Genomic DNA, 17,644 nt, shown 5'->3' on the forward strand with positions numbered 1-17,644 from the left:
AACCCCCTCCTCCGGTGCCCGTCCCCCCAGCCCCCGACGCTGACCCCCAACAGCCTCCTCCCCCTCCGATGAAGGGGCGCGCAGAGAGAGAATTCTTCGTCAAGTTGACAGGACAGTCCTACTGGCACTGCACATGGGTCACTGAGCTCCAGGTGAAGGAGGGTGGTCATTCTCTCTTTCTCTCATTCTCACTCTCTTTCACTGGCTCAGTCTCCCTGTCTCTTTCAACTAAAGTCAAAGGTTTTGCTTGATTGGCAATATTTGCCAACAATATCAGCCATTTCTAATATCTAATCATTTCTGAGGGACTCACTGATTTAGCCAATGGTTGTGTAGAGCAGAACATACATTTAGATTGGTTCATACAGGTTGGTGATTGATAAGTTATTGTAGCTCCACCTGTCATGGGAGATAAAACCTTGCTCTCCCATATCAGTGGTGTTACTGTACCAAATTCACCCATCTTTTTTACTCCTTTATCATATGTTTTACCTGTTCATCCTTTGCCTCTTCTCTTCCTTTACCCAGATGGAGATCTACCACTCAGTCATGTTCCGGAACTATCAGCGGAAGACGGACATGGACGACCCCCCCGCGCTGGAGTATAACTCAGGGGGGGAGGAGGATGGGGTTAAGAGCGAGAAGAGAAGGGCCAAAGACCCACAGTACGCTGCCCTGGAGGAGAAGTTCTACCGCTATGGCATCAAGCCTGAGTGGATGATGGTGCACCGTATCATCAACCACAGGTGAGTGTATGTGTGTGTGTGTGTGTGTGTGTGAGTGGGTGAGTGTGTGTGTGTGTGTGTGTGTGTGTGTGTGTGTGTGTGTGAGTGTGTGTGTGTGTGTGTGTGAGAGTGAGTGAGTGTGTGTGTGTGTGTGTGTGTGTGTGTGTGTGTGTGAGTGTGAGTGTGTGTGTGTGTGTGTGTGTGTGTGTGAGTGTGGGTGTGTGTGGGCATACAGGCATGTAAATGTGTGTTCACAAGCATGTACACATGTTTGTGTATGGATGTGTGGACATTTATCTATTTAGCTAGAAATTGAAATATATTAATATGCTAAAAGAAGTCATATCATGTTACATATCTGTATGAATGAGCAAATAACAAATGGTGCAGCCTTAATATATTCATAATGCATGTGGGAATGATTGAGTCTACTAATTTCACATGCAAGTTAATTCTGTTCATTAAAAGCATGTATTGTCATGAAATTATCATAAATGAGTGGATTAGGAATAGGTTTAGCTAAAATAAAATATTTGGTAGTGGAGGATTGTTTCCTAAATGCTTATGGTTTAGCTGTAACTTGACTGAATCATGTTCCACTAATCCCTTCTTTTGTACCTTTTGTGAATCTTATCCTTATTGTGTATGTGTTCTGTGCAGTGTGGATAAGAAGGGGAATTACCTGTATCTGGTGAAGTGGAGAGACCTGACCTATGACCAGTGCACCTGGGAGCAGGAGGACCTGGATATTCCTGGCTTCTCCATTCACAAGGCCAATTACTGGAGACACAGGTACCACAGTATGCTGGAATCCCCCCACGCAAGGGGGACACTCAGGCATCTGTGTGTGTATATCTGTGTGTGTGTGTGTGTGTGTGTTTGTGTGTGAGAGATAGAGTGTGTACATTTAGAAATATGCCTGTGTGTTTTGTGTATACTGTAGGTACACTCCTGTGTGTGTATATCTGTGTGTGTGCGTGTTTGTGTGTGTGAGAGATAGAGTGCGTGCATTTAGAAATATGCCTGTGTGTTATGTGTATACTGTAGGTGCACTCCTGTGTGTGTGTGTGTGTGTGTGTGTGCGTGTGCGTGCGTGTGCATGTGTGTGTGCGTTTAGGAAATATGCCTGTGTGTTGTGTGTATACTGTAGGTGCACTCCTGTGCGTGTGTGTTTTGTGTTAACTGTAGGTACACTCCTATGCGTGTGTGTTTTGTGTATACTGTAGGTACACTCCTGTGTGTGTGCGTGTGTGTGTGTGTGTGTGTTGTGTGTATACTGTAGGTGCACTCCTGTGCATGTGTGTTTTGTGTATACTGTAGGTACACTCCTGTGCGTGTGTGTTTTGTGTATACTGTAGGTACACTCCTGTGTGTGTGTGTGTTTTGTGTATACTGTAGGTGCACTGTAGGTGTGTAAATAGTCATATGTATGTTTATTTTTCAGGGAGGAGGTGCTGAAGGAGGACCCAGACAAACCCAAGAGGTTGAGGAGCGAGAGGAAGGAGGAGGATGAGGAGGAGGATGAGTCATCCGGCTCTCCTGTCACTGATGTGAGTCCAGTACTCCTATGCTAACATGCTGCCCCATGTTAATCCCATTTCAGTACAGAAAGGAAACTGTGATCCACACAAAAAAAGTGGGAATTTAACAGAAAGAGGTCACACTTTCTAATGTTCATGAAACTGACAGAGCTGCCTGCTCCCATGGCACCTGCAGTGTCTGACATGACTGGATCTAGCACTACTGTTGCTCTGCTCTTGCTCAGACAATTATCAAATGTAGTTGTATGGCTAATCATTTAGATTATTTACATTAGTGTTGTTTGTAAAATACAGCTTTAGAAACAAACTGGTCTGGTATTATATTTCACACGATTAACGCTATGTTGGTGTTAAATTGTGAATTTGGAGCTTTGAAAACACAGCAAATAACAGTCACTTCCACAACTTCCTGTTGAAGCCACAGCCATGTCTGGTTTTCTGTCTAAACACAGATATATATCTAGATAGATCGTTAACTTTCTTGGTTAAACGGATACAAATACAGATAGTGTCATCTCTGCACTCTTTTACAGTTCCCCCTTCTAACCTGTCTATGCTTCTAACTGCCTATATTCTTCTAATCGTCCTCTATGTGTCTAATCTATCTCTCTGCTTGTAAGCACTATGCTTGCAATCTGTCAGATGACATGATTGTAGTTTTTTATGCGCTTCTAATTTGTCTCTGTGCTTGTCCCTGTTTTTATGTTATGTATGTTTGTGTAAACTAACCAGTTTAATCTACCGTAGAATGTTGAATGTTTGTCGCTGTATGACCTGTGGCACTGAAGAACTTCCAATAAGGAACGAAGAAGACAAGAGTGAATTCTATGAAATCACATCACTCTGCACCCGGCTGTGGTGTACAGAAGGAAACTGCAGACAGGCCCATGACTTAACAACGCTCTCCCTCCTGTGTCCCTCCTCTTCCTCCCCAAGCCGACGGTGAAGTACGAGGAGCAGCCGGACTTTGTGACGGTGACGGGGGGCACTCTGCACCTGTACCAGCTTGAGGGGCTGAACTGGCTGCGCTTCTCCTGGGCCCAGGGCACAGATACCATCCTGGCTGATGAGATGGGCCTGGGAAAGACCATACAGACAATCACCTTCCTCTACTCCCTCTTCAAGGAGGTACGAGATGATATATATATAATCTTAAAGGGATCATTTGTTTTCTGTAATTCTTTTTAAATTGTTTTTCAGTCTTAGTATATGTTTTGTATTGGTCAAGACAGTTTCTCTGTGTCATATTTTCCCTTGATATAGAGGCAATTGTGGATTTGTTGTGCAAAAGCAAAATAGCAAAAAAGGCTAAACCAGCTTATCCAGTGATGTTATACATACATGCTATGTATACAAGCAGATTCATTTTAAAGCATCTATTCACAATATGAACATAAACAAATAGTTTTTATATTATATTTACTGTACATTCAGTGAGTAATTTATTAGGTAGACCTGTAGACCAGTTTGTTAATGCATCAGCATTTAATATCGAATCATCATATGGCAGCAACTAAATGCATAAAAGCATGCAGACATGGTCAAGAGGTTAATCTGTTGTTCAGACCAAATATCAGAATGGGGAATAAATGTGATCTAAGTGGAATGATTTTTGGTGCCAGACAGGGTGGTCTGAGTATCTCAGAAACTGCTGATCTCCTGTGATTTTCACCCACAACAGTCTCTAGAGTTTGCCGAGAATGGTGCGAAAAACAAAAAACATCCAGTGAGCAGCAGCTCTGGGGGCAAAAAAGCCTTGTTAATGAGAGAGGTCAGAGAAGAAGGTCCAGACTGGTCAAAGCTGACAGGAAGGAGACAGTAACGCAAATAACCATGTATTACAACAGTGGTGTGCAGAAGAGCATCTCTGAACACACAACACGTCAAACCTCTAAGTGGATAGGCTGCAGATGCAGAAGATCAATAAGTATAAAATGTAAGTCTAATAAACACCTAATAAAATGCTCACTGAGTGTACCAAATATTACTTATTTTCTTCTTAATCTCTGAAAGGTCATCACTCCTAGCTACATTTGCATCAAATTTGGGTTCTCTAAAAGTCGGTATGAAAATTATTGACTATTTTGCCATTTATTTTGCATTTGAAACTGCCACAAAACAAACCATCTGCCGATCTGTTGTTGCTCGGAGGTCTCCTCTCTCACGCAGTAAAATGGTTCTCTCCACATATCATACTGTTGATATTGGAGGCCATGCCACATCTTTCCTTGAGTGTAGTGGTCTCATGCTGCAATACCTAAAATAAGATTAAATGTAATTTAAGGAAAAAGAATCAGGTCATATATTTGTATGACTTCTAGAGAACTAACAACACTGTACAAGCTACTTTGGAGTTACATGAAGTGTATTTTTTGCTGTAAACCACAAACCCATGATTACATCCTATAGCAGCCATTCTCAAGCCAGCAAGTCATCTAAAATATCCTTCATAGCACTCAAAACCTGCTGATGCTTCATCAGAGTTTTGTTTGGATCTGCAAAGGTCAGTTGCCTGAAAGTGTGTAGATTTAAAAATGTATAGACTTATTTCAAGTGTATGTTTGAGTTTTAAGAATCTGGCCGGCCTATCTGTGATTCATTGGTCTCCACCACCCCCAAAACCCCAGGGTCACACCAAGGGCCCATTTCTGGTGAGCGCCCCACTCTCTACCATCATAAACTGGGAGAGGGAGTTTGAGATGTGGGCCCCCAACTTCTACGTTGTGACCTACACCGGGGACAAGGAGAGCAGGTCCATAATCCGCGAGCATGAGCTGACCTGCAACGACTTCACCGCCAAAGGAGGGAAGAAGGCCTTCAGACTGCGGGTGAGAACTCTCCTCCCTTTCCTGTACAACTCCTCACAGTTCACATGGCTTGCACTCAAAGACTCTTTCTGCTGGAGTTTGGGTTAGGCAAAAATACACTCAAATGTATCTTACAAAATCATCCAATGTATATTAGTAAAGTATATTGTTGCATTTTTAAGTATTGCATTTAGCTGATATATATAGCTGAGTGCAAATGTTGGCATGTGTTGAAGTGTTCACATGTCCATATTATTAGTCTTATTATATATTTTTTTTCAGGTTATATAAAATGATGTGTTCTGTTCTGATCAGGAATGCTTGCATCTTTTATATGAAAGGGAAGTGGCTGAGTAACCATGTGATCTATCACATGACTGTGACCAAATATCTCACAGTCCAGAAAGTTCCAAACCCTACAGGCCTTGAGCAAGGAACATTACAAAGAGGGAAGATGAGAACAAGTTTTACTTTCCCATTGAATGAGATGGTCGCCCTTGAAATGGCACTCACATGTTCGTACACTCTTAGCGGGTATAAAGGATCATTATAAATAATGTTTTTTTGTATGGTGTTGAGTCTGTCCAGACATGTACTCTTTCTGCAGAAAAAAGACCCTTATAACTGGATCTAGAGTGAAGTGTTTTTCTGACTGGATTGCCTCTTTATTATAGGACAAGGGTGGATTTCTCCTTCTCAACCCAACAGTACTATATTCACACAGCTGGAGAGTGTTAATGACTAAATATCATTTTGTTCTACTTGTTTATTAATTTCCCTCTGCTGCACTCCCCTGTTCTGTCCAGCAGGAGGCGCCCATTAAATTCCATGTGCTCCTGACCTCTTATGAGCTGGTGACCATAGATCAAACCGCGCTGAAGTCCATGAACTGGGCCTGCCTGGTGGTGGACGAAGCCCACCGCCTCAAGAACAATCAGTCCAAGGTACCTTTTGTGTTTGTGTGTACGTGTGAGTGCGTGTATTTTTGTGTGTGTTTCAGGATGATAACGGTAAGATTTCTCTCTCTTTCCCTTTCTCTCTCTCTGGATTATCAGTTCTTCAGGAAGCTGAATGATTATAAAATTGATCACAAGCTGCTGCTGACGGGCACGCCCCTTCAGAACAACCTGGAGGAGCTCTTTCACCTGCTCAACTTCCTCACGCCCAACCGCTTCAAGTAAGAACACACACAGACACACACACACCCAACCGCTTCAAGTAAGAGCACACACTCACACACACACCCAACTGCTTCAAGTAAGAACACTCACACTCACACACACACGCACACACACACCCAACCGCTTCAAGTAGCAGCACACACACACACCCAACCACTTCAAGTAAGAGCACACACACACACACACACACACACACACACACCGAACCGCTTCAAGTAAGAGCACTCACACACACTCACACAGACACACACCCAACCGCTTCAAGTAAGCACACTTACGCACACACACACACACACACACACACACACACACACACCCAACCGCTTTAAGTAAGCACACTCACACACACACACACACACACACACATAACTGCTTCAAGTAAGAGCACACACACCCAACCACTTCAAGTAAGAGCACACACACACACACACACACACACACCGAACCGCTTCAAGTAAGAGCACTCACACACACTCACACAGACACACACCCAACCGCTTCAAGTAAGCACACTTACGCACACACACACACACACACACACACACACACACACACACCCAACCGCTTTAAGTAAGCACACTCACACACACACACACACACACACATAACTGCTTCAAGTAAGAGCACACACACCCAACCGCTTCAAGTAAGAGCACACACACATACACACACACACACACACACACACATAACTGCTTCAAGTAAGAGCACACACACCCAACCGCTTCAAGTAAGAGCACACACACATACACACACACACACACACACCCAGCCGCTTCAAGTAAGAGCACACACACATACACACACACACACCCAGCCACTTCAAGTAAGCAAACTCACACACACACACACACACACACACACACACACACCCAACCGCTTCAAGTAAGAGCACACACACATACACACACACACACCCAGCCGCTTCAAGTAAGACCACTCATTCCTACACTACTGTCCCCTCCTTCTACCCCCTCAGTAACCTGGAGGGGTTTCTGGAGGAGTTTGCGGATATCTCCAAGGAGGACCAGATCAAGAAGCTGCACGACATGCTGGGGCCACACATGCTCAGGAGGCTGAAGGCCGACGTCTTCAAGACCATGCCGGCCAAGACCGAGCTCATCGTGCGCGTGGAACTCAGTCCCATGCAAAAGTAAGGGGAGGGGGAGGAGCTGAGCTCCATGCAGAGGTGAGGGGCAGAGGCCTATCCCCTGCACCTGTAGACATCTCATAATGAGAACTCTTCTGTCTGAACAGGAAATACTACAAGTTCATCCTGACGCGTAACTTCGAAGCCCTGAACTCCAAGGGCGGGGGGAACCAGGTGTCCCTCTTGAACATCATGATGGATCTGAAGAAGTGCTGCAACCACCCCTACCTGTTTCCTGCAGCTGCCATGGTAATGATCCATATTTCATCAACCATAGCAGCCACCTCTGTCTGTATCCTGTTTTTGCCATAGCAGTGCTCCAAAACTGTTTTCATGTAGCTGGCATATTATTGGGTCATATTGGGTTGATATCTCTTCTCTGTAACTCTTGCATTAAGGTGAATGAGAGGGTGGAAATGGTTGGATGTACAAGCCCACAAACAGTATTTTAATTGCGTTTAATTTAATTTAATTAAGTGTGTGTGTGTTTGTGTGCATGTGGGTTTTATGTTTCTGTGTACTTGTGTGTTTATGTGCATGTGTGTGCGTACTTGAGCGTGTGTTTGTGTGTGTGTGTGTGTGTGTGTGTGTGTGTATTTCCACATGTGGATGATGCTGTCTTTATTCCCTGTGTGTTGCGGGGGTGTAGGAGTCTCCAAAGACAGTGAGCGGGGCATATGAGGGATCTGCACTCATCAAGGCTTCAGGGAAGCTGCTGCTGATGCAGAAGATGCTGAGGAAGCTGAAGGAACATGGCCACCGTGTGCTTATCTTCTCCCAGGTAAGCTCCAAAGGATTCTGGGAATTCTATGTATTATACAAGTGCATTTTTTGTGTCAGACTTTTAAGGAAACGGTCTAGCACCAGCTATTTTCCAAAGGTGTGAAAAACCCCACTAGAAACTAGTAATGTTTCTTATGAAGTGCTGAAGTTCAGCAGCTCAGCATTCTTTTAAAAAATGTCCAAATTAATTTGTAGTTTAATCTTTCTCAGCTTGCAGCAGTTTATTTTCATCAGATTCCATGATGAAAAAGTACAAAGAATGTAGTTTTCAAGCCTCACTTGCTCCACATTCATTGTCTTGTCACAACCTTTGAACAATTTAAATTTTGTGGAACTGAGGCAACGGTTTAAAACTTTTCAGCAACTTCAAAAAGCAGTGTTCTCTATGTTTTTGTCTTCATTTGACATATTGACCTTAAAAACACAGAAATGATCTGACACAGCAACATGACCAACAGCTAATACTCTGAAGCCCTTGAGAAATGGCCAGGTAAAAACTGTGTTTACCCTGCCACATGCTGATTTACTGTAAGTCTAAAGAGTCTAAAAGATTAATCAAATCCATTGTCATTGAATATATTTTGTTGTCAAATTTTCAATTAAAATGAAAAGGACCATGTCATGGTAAACATCATTCAAGTCATTCAGACAAAAACAGAGCGCTGTTTAGGAGCCATGCTGCATTGACAGCCCACAAAGAAGTATGTTTTATATTTGTTTAAATGGCAAAAAAGGGAGATACAAGGTTTAATTCATGACACCAATGCTTTTTGCCATGCCATTGCCATGGAGTACAGAATCCATAACTGTGACTTCATTTCCTTTATCCTTCCATTTCACTTCCTTTAGATGACGAAGATGCTGGACTTGCTGGAGGACTTCCTGGACTATGAGGGCTACAAGTACGAGCGCATTGATGGTGGCATCACCGGAGCCTTGAGACAGGAGGCCATCGACCGGTTCAATGGTGAGGGGCTCAGTGTCACCGTCACTGCTTTCCTCCATGCCCTTCTCTTCCATTAGGCCTACATTACAGTACATTACAGTACATTACATTATGCAGCATTTGGTTTAGCTCTTATCCAGAGTGCCTCATAAGTGCATCCTGCAGAGTCATGTGAGCAGTATTTTCAGATGTGGCCATTAACCACAAGACAAATCATAGATTCATGTAGCTAACAACCATATAACACATACAATTTGCTATTGCACTCTTAAATCCATTTTTATCACGGCTAGTTTTGTCTTTCTTTCAATCTAATGGATGGAAATCCAAGTGTTCATCCATTCATTTAATCTTTCTCTCTCTCTCTCTCTCTCAGCTCCTGGGGCACAGCAGTTCTGCTTCTTGTTGTCCACCAGGGCAGGGGGTCTTGGCATCAATTTGGCCACCGCAGACACCGTTGTCATCTTTGACTCAGACTGGAACCCCCACAATGACATACAGGTATTTGAACTGACAACTTAGAACTGAACTAACAGCTTCATTATCAAGGTAACGTGTGTAACCAATATTAACCACAGTGTAGTGGTGTATTTACATGCAACTGCGCAACCTTATACAGTTAGTCAGAACAACCCCTGATTGAAATCATTCTCAACATATTTTCTGCTGTTAGTTTCAGTTGCAAATAAAACTACTTCATGGCTATGCATGTTTTCAAATAAAGGTTCTAGTCAGATAATCAACACCCTGTTGACCAGTCAGAGTGTTTCCAAATGAGATTCTGATTTCTAAATTAGATTCTGAACTTAATGGACCTACCTGGAAAATATATATATATTTGAACAAAACAGTAGTAACATAAATTTGACCAATGTTCATAATAATGATCTCACCCCACCTGCCACACAGGCGTTCAGTCGTGCCCATCGCATTGGCCAGGCCAAAAAGGTGATGATCTACCGCTTCGTGACCCGGGCTTCGGTGGAAGAACGGATCACACAGGTGGCCAAGCACAAGATGATGCTGACCCATCTGGTGGTCCGGCCCGGACTGGGCTCCAAGGCCGGGTCCATGTCTAAGCAGGAGCTAGATGACATCCTCAAGTTCGGCACTGAAGAACTCTTCAAGGATGAGATTGAGGGTGAGAAGACTGAAAATGGTAGAACGGGAGAAAAAGAGTCAGAATGGGTTGTGGATGTTAAGGAGAGAGGGGGTTAGGGGGAGTTGGTCTTGGGCATTGGGCGGTTCTTTTGAGACTTGGTTTTGTAGCAGACCTACGTATCTCTGTACCTCTGTCTTCTTCACTCTGCTCTCCGCCTTCACCCTGCACACTGCCTAATTGCTCCTCCTCTGTACCCTGGCTTCTCACCTGTCTCCTTGTGTCCAGCTGGGGACAACAAGGATGAGGACAGCAGTGTGATTCATTATGACCACTCCGCAATCGAGAGGCTACTGGACCGAAATCAGGATGCCACCGATGACACTGAGGTGCAGAACATGAACGAGTACCTGAGCTCCTTCAAGGTGGCCCAGTACATGGTGCGGGAGGAGGACAAGGTAAGGGCTTCTGTGTGTGTATGTGTGTGTGTATATATGTATGTATGTCTGTGTGTGTGTGTGAGAGAGTGTGTGTGTGTGTGTGTGTGTGTGTGTAGGTGTGTGTTAGTAATGACCTCAGCCTTCTTATCTTTGTCATTCCTGTATTCTCTCCCCCTGCATCAAATCTGACTCCTTTCTTTACAGTGTATGTGTTGACCTGCCTTTCTCTGTGTGTACATTCAGTTGTGAACCGTGACACATCTCTGCTCCGCAGATGGAGGACATTGAGAGGGAGATCATTAAGCAGGAGGAGAATGTGGATCCAGATTACTGGGAGAAACTGCTGAGGCATCATTACGAGCAGCAGCAGGAGGACCTGGCCCGTAACCTGGGCAAGGGCAAGAGGGTCCGAAAACAGGTCAACTACAATGACGCCGCGCAGGAGGACCAAGGTACAGGCCTGAGGGAGGGAGGGGAGTGGAGAGAAACTGTTCTGTGTTGTGTAACTGCCCCCCAGAAATGTACTGTACTGACATTTTTTTGAAATTGGTATATTATTAAGATATTGCAACATTTCGAGTGTACGTGTGAACAAATACATGGTATTGGTACTTTCAGATATTGTGCTGTATTCTTAAAAGAAATAGCTGTGAAATGTACAGTGCACTTCATAGTCATTCACACCCTTAATAAAGATAAGCAAAAAGGCTGTATGAAATAGACAGAACAGACCATGTCTTTAAATGATCTCACCAAGAGGTAGCATATAGATGAGGAAAAGTAGTGGCCCAGCACTGAGCCATGGTGCTCCATTATTTGCAATGTAAGCTAGACTGCATGGGGTTGTTCCAGGACAACAGTTCAGAAACCCTGCTTTTAGATAGGTTATTGAAAATGGCATCAGATAGCATAGATACATTTTGTCCATATTGGAATACACACAGATCAACAATGGCCCACATGGGAATGACTGGGAAGATTACATTGTGGTGCAGGACACTTGGTCGGAGTGTGATATTGACGGTTTCAGCCAGCAGGGTGAGGTGTGGCTCAGCATAGCCTATTGACTGTACACCACTGTATGTGCTGTTTCAGACTGGCATGCTGGTGTTTCAGATAACCAATCAGAGTACTCTGTGGGTTCGGAAGAGGAAGATGAAGACTTTGATGACAGAACAGAGGGTAAGAAGGGTTCTGTACAGCACCTGAATGGATTCCTTTGCGTGTTTTTTGATACTTCACACAAGTAAAGATATTACATTTATCTCTTAATTTTCCCTGTTGGACAGCATCAGTATGAATATATATTGCAAATAGATACATTCAATTAAATTATCAGCAGTTTTCTTCCATCAATGAGCTGTACATCAACCTGTACATCAAATATCTGTATATTATTATATTTTATAGATCCCTATGGTTTATGCATGCCTCTGGTTTATTTTGATACTTTCCTTGTATAGTTGTATAGTATTAATTTAATATATAGCATATCTTGCTGAATATGCTTTTTTGTCCCCGTTTACAGGACGCCGACAGTCTCGGCGTCAGCTGAGGAATGACAGGGACAAGCCACTGCCCCCCCTGCTGGCCAGAGTTGGGGGAAACATTGAGGTAAGACTCCTTGGCAGTGTGGTACTGAGAATAAGCACCTAGAATAAGCATATACAGTCAGGTCCATAAATATTGGGACATCGACACAATTCTCCTCTTTTTGGCTCTATACACCACCCCAATGGATTTGAAATGAAACGAACAAGATATGTTTCAGCTTTAATTTGAGGGTATTTACGGTGTAGGAATTACAACAGTTTGTATATGTGCCTCCCACTTTTTAAGGGACCAAAAGTAATGGGACAATTGGCTGCCCAGCTGTTCCATGGCCAGGTGTGTGTTATTCCCTCATTATCTTATTTACAAGGAGCAGATAAAAGGTCTAGAGTTCATTTCAAGTGTGCTATTTGCATTTGGAATCTGTTGCTGTCAACTCTCAATATGAGATCCAAAGAGCTGTCACTATCAGTGAAGCAAGCCATCATTAGGCTGAAAAATCAAAACAAACCCATCAGAGAGATAGCAAAAACATTAGGTGTGGCCAAATCAACTGTTTGGAACATTCTTAAAAAGAAAGAATGCACCGGTGAGCTCAGCAACACCAAAAGACCCGGAAGACCACGGAAAACAACTGTGGTGGGTGACAGAAGAATTCTTTCCCTGGTGAAGAAAAACCCCTTCACAACAGTTGGCCAGATCAAGAACACTCTCCAGGAGGTAGGTGTATGTGTGTCAAAGTCAACAATCAAGAGAAGACTTCACCAGAGTGAATACAGAGGGTTCACCACAAGATGTAAACCATTGGTGAGCCTCAAAAACAGGAAGACCAGATTAGAGTTTGCCAAACAACATCTAAAAAAGCCTTTACAGTTTGTGTCGATGTCCCAATATTTATGGACCTGACTGTATGTACTACCTAAATTCCTTGTATAATGTGACATGAAAACGAATCAAATTTCCCCATGTATAATAAAGGTATTCCCCATATATAAAATTGGTATACTAATTTCATAACATATCTTTGCTTACAGTCTCTCTCCCCCACTTCTCTCCCAGGTGCTGGGTTTTAACACTCGCCAGCGTAAGGCGTTCCTGAATGCAGTGATGCGATGGGGGATGCCGGCTCAAGATGGCTTCTCTTGTCAGTGGCTGGTCCGGGACCTCCGGGGCAAGAGTGAGAAGGAGTTCAAGTGAGTGGGGATGAGAGGAGAAGAGGAGGGGGGGAGAGGAGAGGAGGATACTCAAGGATCAAAAATTAAGCAACCAGCAAGAGTTTAAAGATTTTCCCGAGGGAATTTAGTTCTGTGTGAACTAAAGATCAGAATAGGTACTGTGGTCTCCGAGACTCAACTTGTCAAATATGGAGTCCAGAGTACAAGTCGGATCTGCTGAGCCAAACCATAACTTGTTGTTATGGAAACAGTAATTGAACCTGTTAATCATTGATTTGACTGTGTAGCTTTTACTCAGTAACATTGTAAGATTGACACTTGCCTGCCTTGTGATGTTTGCTGGCCCCGTTTGTTGGAGTGCCAAACTATATACTAGATCAGGACACATTTTAAGTGCTGATAAGCCTGTGCTTTCCTCTGAAGCATGTTCGAGTAATACTCTTCTTTTTTTTTTTTTAAGATATTTCTTCAGATTTTTATTGGACAGTATAGTATAGATTGACAGGAAGAATGGGAGCGAGCGAGAGGGAAAGACAGGCAACAAATGTCGGTCGGATTCGAACCGCCGACGTCGCGGCTCGCAATGAGCATGCAGTCAGTGCTCTACAGGCTGCGCCACCGAGACACCCGAGTAATGCTCTTCTTGTACCGCTTATAGACAGACGCGGTTCTGGTTCTGGCTCTGGTTCCGTTCTGGAGTCTCAGAACCTTGGTGCTTTCTGGCGAACCAGCCCGCGTCCATACCAGTTTAAGCAGAACCATAGTGGACCACTGGCACCAATCAGTGAACTGGGGTTGTTTGTGTGATGAAATGTCAGCCCTACCAACACAAACCAGACCGTGATACGAGACCGTGGGGTCCATCCATGCATTGGAATAGTGCCCTAACATGATGAGCCACCCAGCAACACTTGATTTGAACTGTGCTGTAGTAGGAGAGTAGGAGGGTGGGGTAGGAATGGTGGGTGGATGGAGAGGAGAATAGAGGAAGGTTGGTAAGAGAGGAGATGGAGAATGTGGGAGTCACGGCTAAGGGGCAGTTGGGGAGGTGGATGGTATGGGGGTGTGGAGAGAGGGCAGCAGCAAACAGCAATGGAGAATGTGCTCCCGACATCCTCAGTGTCTGCACCTCTTCACTTCTTTTCCTCGCACTGTCTCTCCTCTCACCTCCCCGCCCCACCTCCGCCAGGGCCTACGTCTCTCTCTTCATGCGGCACCTGTGTGAGCCGGTGGGAGAGGGTTCGGAGACCTTCGCCGACGGAGTCCCGAGGGAAGGCCTTTGCCGCCAGCCTGTCCTCACCAGGATTGGAGTCATGTCTCTGGTCAAGAAGAAGGTCAGATATGCTAGATTTAAGGGGGGGGGCATAGCACAGCAAAAGTACACATACTGGCTCACACTGGTCAGGTTGGTTTGGTATACTGTAAGGGACTGAAATATTGGATTTGAATTGAAAGCCCTGTGCTGTAGCAGTGGAGTGACGCTCTGCTGGGGCCCGGTGCAGGTGCAGGAGTTTGAGCACATCAATGGGAAGTGGAGCCTACCTGAGCTGAAGCCGTTAGTCAGCATGGAGTCCTCTCGAGCATCGTCCCCCGGCCTCAAAACCACCACCTCCACACCTGAACCCAGCACCAACACCACCCCCTGCACCTCTACCCCAGGTAACACATGCACACTCACACACACAGCCAGATACACACACTAACATGCACACACACACCCAGATGTGCACACTAATATGCACACACACACACAGATACACAGACACTTGCATGCACACACACACACACACACATATATATCCTGCACCAAGTGAGCATATACAGATTGATAGGGCTCTATAGATGGATCAGAATCTGACCTGTTTGGCCTCCTCCAGCTACACCCTCCCCACCTGACAAATCGGAAAAGAACATAAAGGAGGCCATGAAGGAGGGAGAGAGCCAGCCAGAGCGAGAGGCTGAGAAGGAGAAGGAAAAGGAGAAGGAGGAGAGTGAGAAGGACAGCAGTGAAAGCAAAGATCCTGCAGAGGTACAAGATCATAGACTACACTGCCGTAACGCTGGAATGGTGGCTATTGGGTTTGAATCTTTGGCTATAATAATAATAATTATTATTATAATAACAATAATAAATGATGTCATATTAAACTATCATGTCTTTTATTACTACAAATATTATTCATAATAATAGCTATTATTAATATTTTTTAAATAATAATATACACTCAGTGGCCACTTTAAATTATATAGACATGCCTAAATTTCAGCCTTACACTTTGGATCATATGTACCTTTGCTCTAGCGCTTAATGCTTAAGCACAGACTCCAGTCCCTGTAGATAAGTGAAACTAACATGTACAACATGTCACACTTCTCTATTAAGCCCTCGACCACCATAAAGGACGCAACACAAGCTTCACCCTCCAGCCAAAAACCTGACGCAGAGGAAGGGCCTGGCGTGACAGAGGAGGAGGGGCAAGGAGACCCCCCGGTCCCAGGGCAGGAGGAGAGGAAGGCCGAGGAGAACAAAGAGAAGGGGGGCCCTACTGATGCTGAGAAGCCAGTCTCTGATACAGCGCCCTCTGCTGGAGAAGAAGAGAATCAAGGTACTGCTGCAGAGTAATAGCATACCTGACCACTGATTTCTATTGTGGTTGCCGACCGCTTCTCCTGGTAGAAAAATAGCACTTTCTAGATTGTGATAAAATGTAAAAAAAAAGCTTGCTTCTGATCTCAGACAGCCTTGATCAAGTTTTTATGTAAAAAGTAGTCAATTGCTGACAGTAATGTGTTCCTTTTTAAAATTAAATACAAAAATGTCTCTGTAAAAATTCAATCTTTGGAAAATGAATATTTGGAAATCTCAAATGTGTACTTTTATAACACAAAAAAATAAACATAAATATATATAATAAAGTCTAGGGTGCCTAAGACTTCTGCGCAGTACTGTATATATATATATATATATATATATATATATATATATATATATATATATCAAGTTGTCTGTTTCCATGACTCACAGGACATTATGAAGATAAGCCACTTAATCCAGACACGCCTATCCTTAATCTATTCAAGCCTTGTACAAAATTCTTGCTTAAATAGCCCAGTTCCTATTAATGTCCAAGGGAAAATTTCTAATTCTATCCTCAAACCTTATAGAAGATTGAGGTCAGTCCCACGCAAAACTCAAAGTCGGTTGCCAAAAAAAAGGTTAAATAAATGATACACAGTGCATCCTGTTGGGTGCTCAGAAGCAAGGATGGCTCATCCCTTATTCTGTTCTTCCATGTTTTTGGTACCTAGATGTGCCAGTCAGGTAGGTACCAAACCACTGCAGCTTGAATACAGAAACAGAAAATATATGCATTTAGCTGACCTCTTATCCATGTTACTCTTCCCTGGCCATTATGTTAAACTGTTTCCAGAAGTGTGAGCAGAAGTTATGCTAAACTCCCCACAAGTAATAAATAGGCAGGTGAACTGAGGATGTTTTGACTGTTATTGCAGAGGTGGAAAAGGTAGAAGAGAGGAGGAAAAGACAACAGAGGAAAATAGTGAGGAGTCAGTCGGTGTCTCAGAAACAGCAGGTGGCAAAAACAAGGAGGATAGCCTGCCCTCTGATGTCAAGAAAGGTGAGTGACCATCACCTTCTCCCCCTGCTCTCTGGTCATTCATCAACTGTAATTGTGTTACTCAACAGTAGTAACACGGTAGCATTATGGGAACAGGCTTTATCATTATTATTCTTCTATCCAGAATCTGTGTTTAGTGTTATATGAAAAGAAACCAGACCCCATAGTGCAAGGGTCTGCAAACCCTGTACACTGGAGGGCCACAGGGTAGAGTAGGTTTCAGCATTACTTTGCACTTAACTTATCAGTTAAAGGAGGTCATTACACACCCAGCTCTCTATATCCTGCTATATCTCAACTGGTTGATTTTAAGGTAATAAACCAAACCCAGCAGACCAGGACCAGGTTTGCACTGACACCTGCCAGCATATGTAGCTAAAAGGCTAAATTGCTCCTGACAAATATTGCTATGAAGTTAAACTACTAAAAACGTGCCAAACACTGCTGTGGATGTGTGGGGTATGCCTGCCAAGGTGTAAGTTGCCGGACAGCATACCTGCCATCCAAAGTCTGCGCTTTCACAGAGGAAGTGAAGGGTGAAAAGGATGCTGGGAAGGATGGCAAGGTTACAAAGGAGGAAATTCCCAGAGGGACCAATGGGAAAGCAG

General features: G+C 43.9%; 1 protein-coding gene across 5 annotated transcripts in view; it reads left to right on the forward strand.

Moving 5' to 3' along the window:
• Positions 1-17,644, forward strand: part of LOC133133812 (chromodomain-helicase-DNA-binding protein 3-like) — a 26,268-nt gene extending 8,624 nt beyond the window's left edge. For 2 of the 5 annotated variants that reach the window (XM_061250045.1, XM_061250048.1), the window contains exons 10-34: positions 1-152; positions 529-746; positions 1,386-1,517; positions 2,170-2,275; positions 3,203-3,394; positions 4,894-5,094; positions 5,880-6,017; positions 6,129-6,250; positions 7,234-7,407; positions 7,512-7,653; positions 8,054-8,185; positions 9,037-9,154; positions 9,510-9,634; positions 10,043-10,274; positions 10,521-10,690; positions 10,947-11,124; positions 11,768-11,854; positions 12,201-12,286; positions 13,283-13,416; positions 14,588-14,732; positions 14,901-15,057; positions 15,276-15,427; positions 15,782-16,004; positions 16,912-17,036; positions 17,561-17,644. The exon at positions 1-152 is cut by the window's left edge and continues 52 nt beyond it. In XM_061250045.1, coding sequence (XP_061106029.1) covers positions 1-152; positions 529-746; positions 1,386-1,517; positions 2,170-2,275; positions 3,203-3,394; positions 4,894-5,094; positions 5,880-6,017; positions 6,129-6,250; positions 7,234-7,407; positions 7,512-7,653; positions 8,054-8,185; positions 9,037-9,154; positions 9,510-9,634; positions 10,043-10,274; positions 10,521-10,690; positions 10,947-11,124; positions 11,768-11,854; positions 12,201-12,286; positions 13,283-13,416; positions 14,588-14,732; positions 14,901-15,057; positions 15,276-15,427; positions 15,782-16,004; positions 16,912-17,036; positions 17,561-17,569 — 3,650 coding nt within the window. In that variant the 3' untranslated portion in view covers positions 17,570-17,644. Of the gene's footprint in view, positions 153-528; positions 747-1,385; positions 1,518-2,169; positions 2,276-3,202; positions 3,395-4,893; positions 5,095-5,879; positions 6,018-6,128; positions 6,251-7,233; positions 7,408-7,511; positions 7,654-8,053; positions 8,186-9,036; positions 9,155-9,509; positions 9,635-10,042; positions 10,275-10,520; positions 10,691-10,946; positions 11,125-11,767; positions 11,855-12,200; positions 12,287-13,282; positions 13,417-14,587; positions 14,733-14,900; positions 15,058-15,275; positions 15,428-15,781; positions 16,005-16,911; positions 17,037-17,509 lie in introns of all 5 variants that reach the window. The other 3 variants (XM_061250049.1, XM_061250047.1, XM_061250046.1) reach the window with 3 other exon arrangements.

The sequence above is a fragment of the Conger conger genome, chromosome 7 (genome assembly GCF_963514075.1).
Source record: "Conger conger chromosome 7, fConCon1.1, whole genome shotgun sequence".
NCBI classification, from domain to species: Eukaryota; Metazoa; Chordata; class Actinopteri; order Anguilliformes; family Congridae; genus Conger; species Conger conger.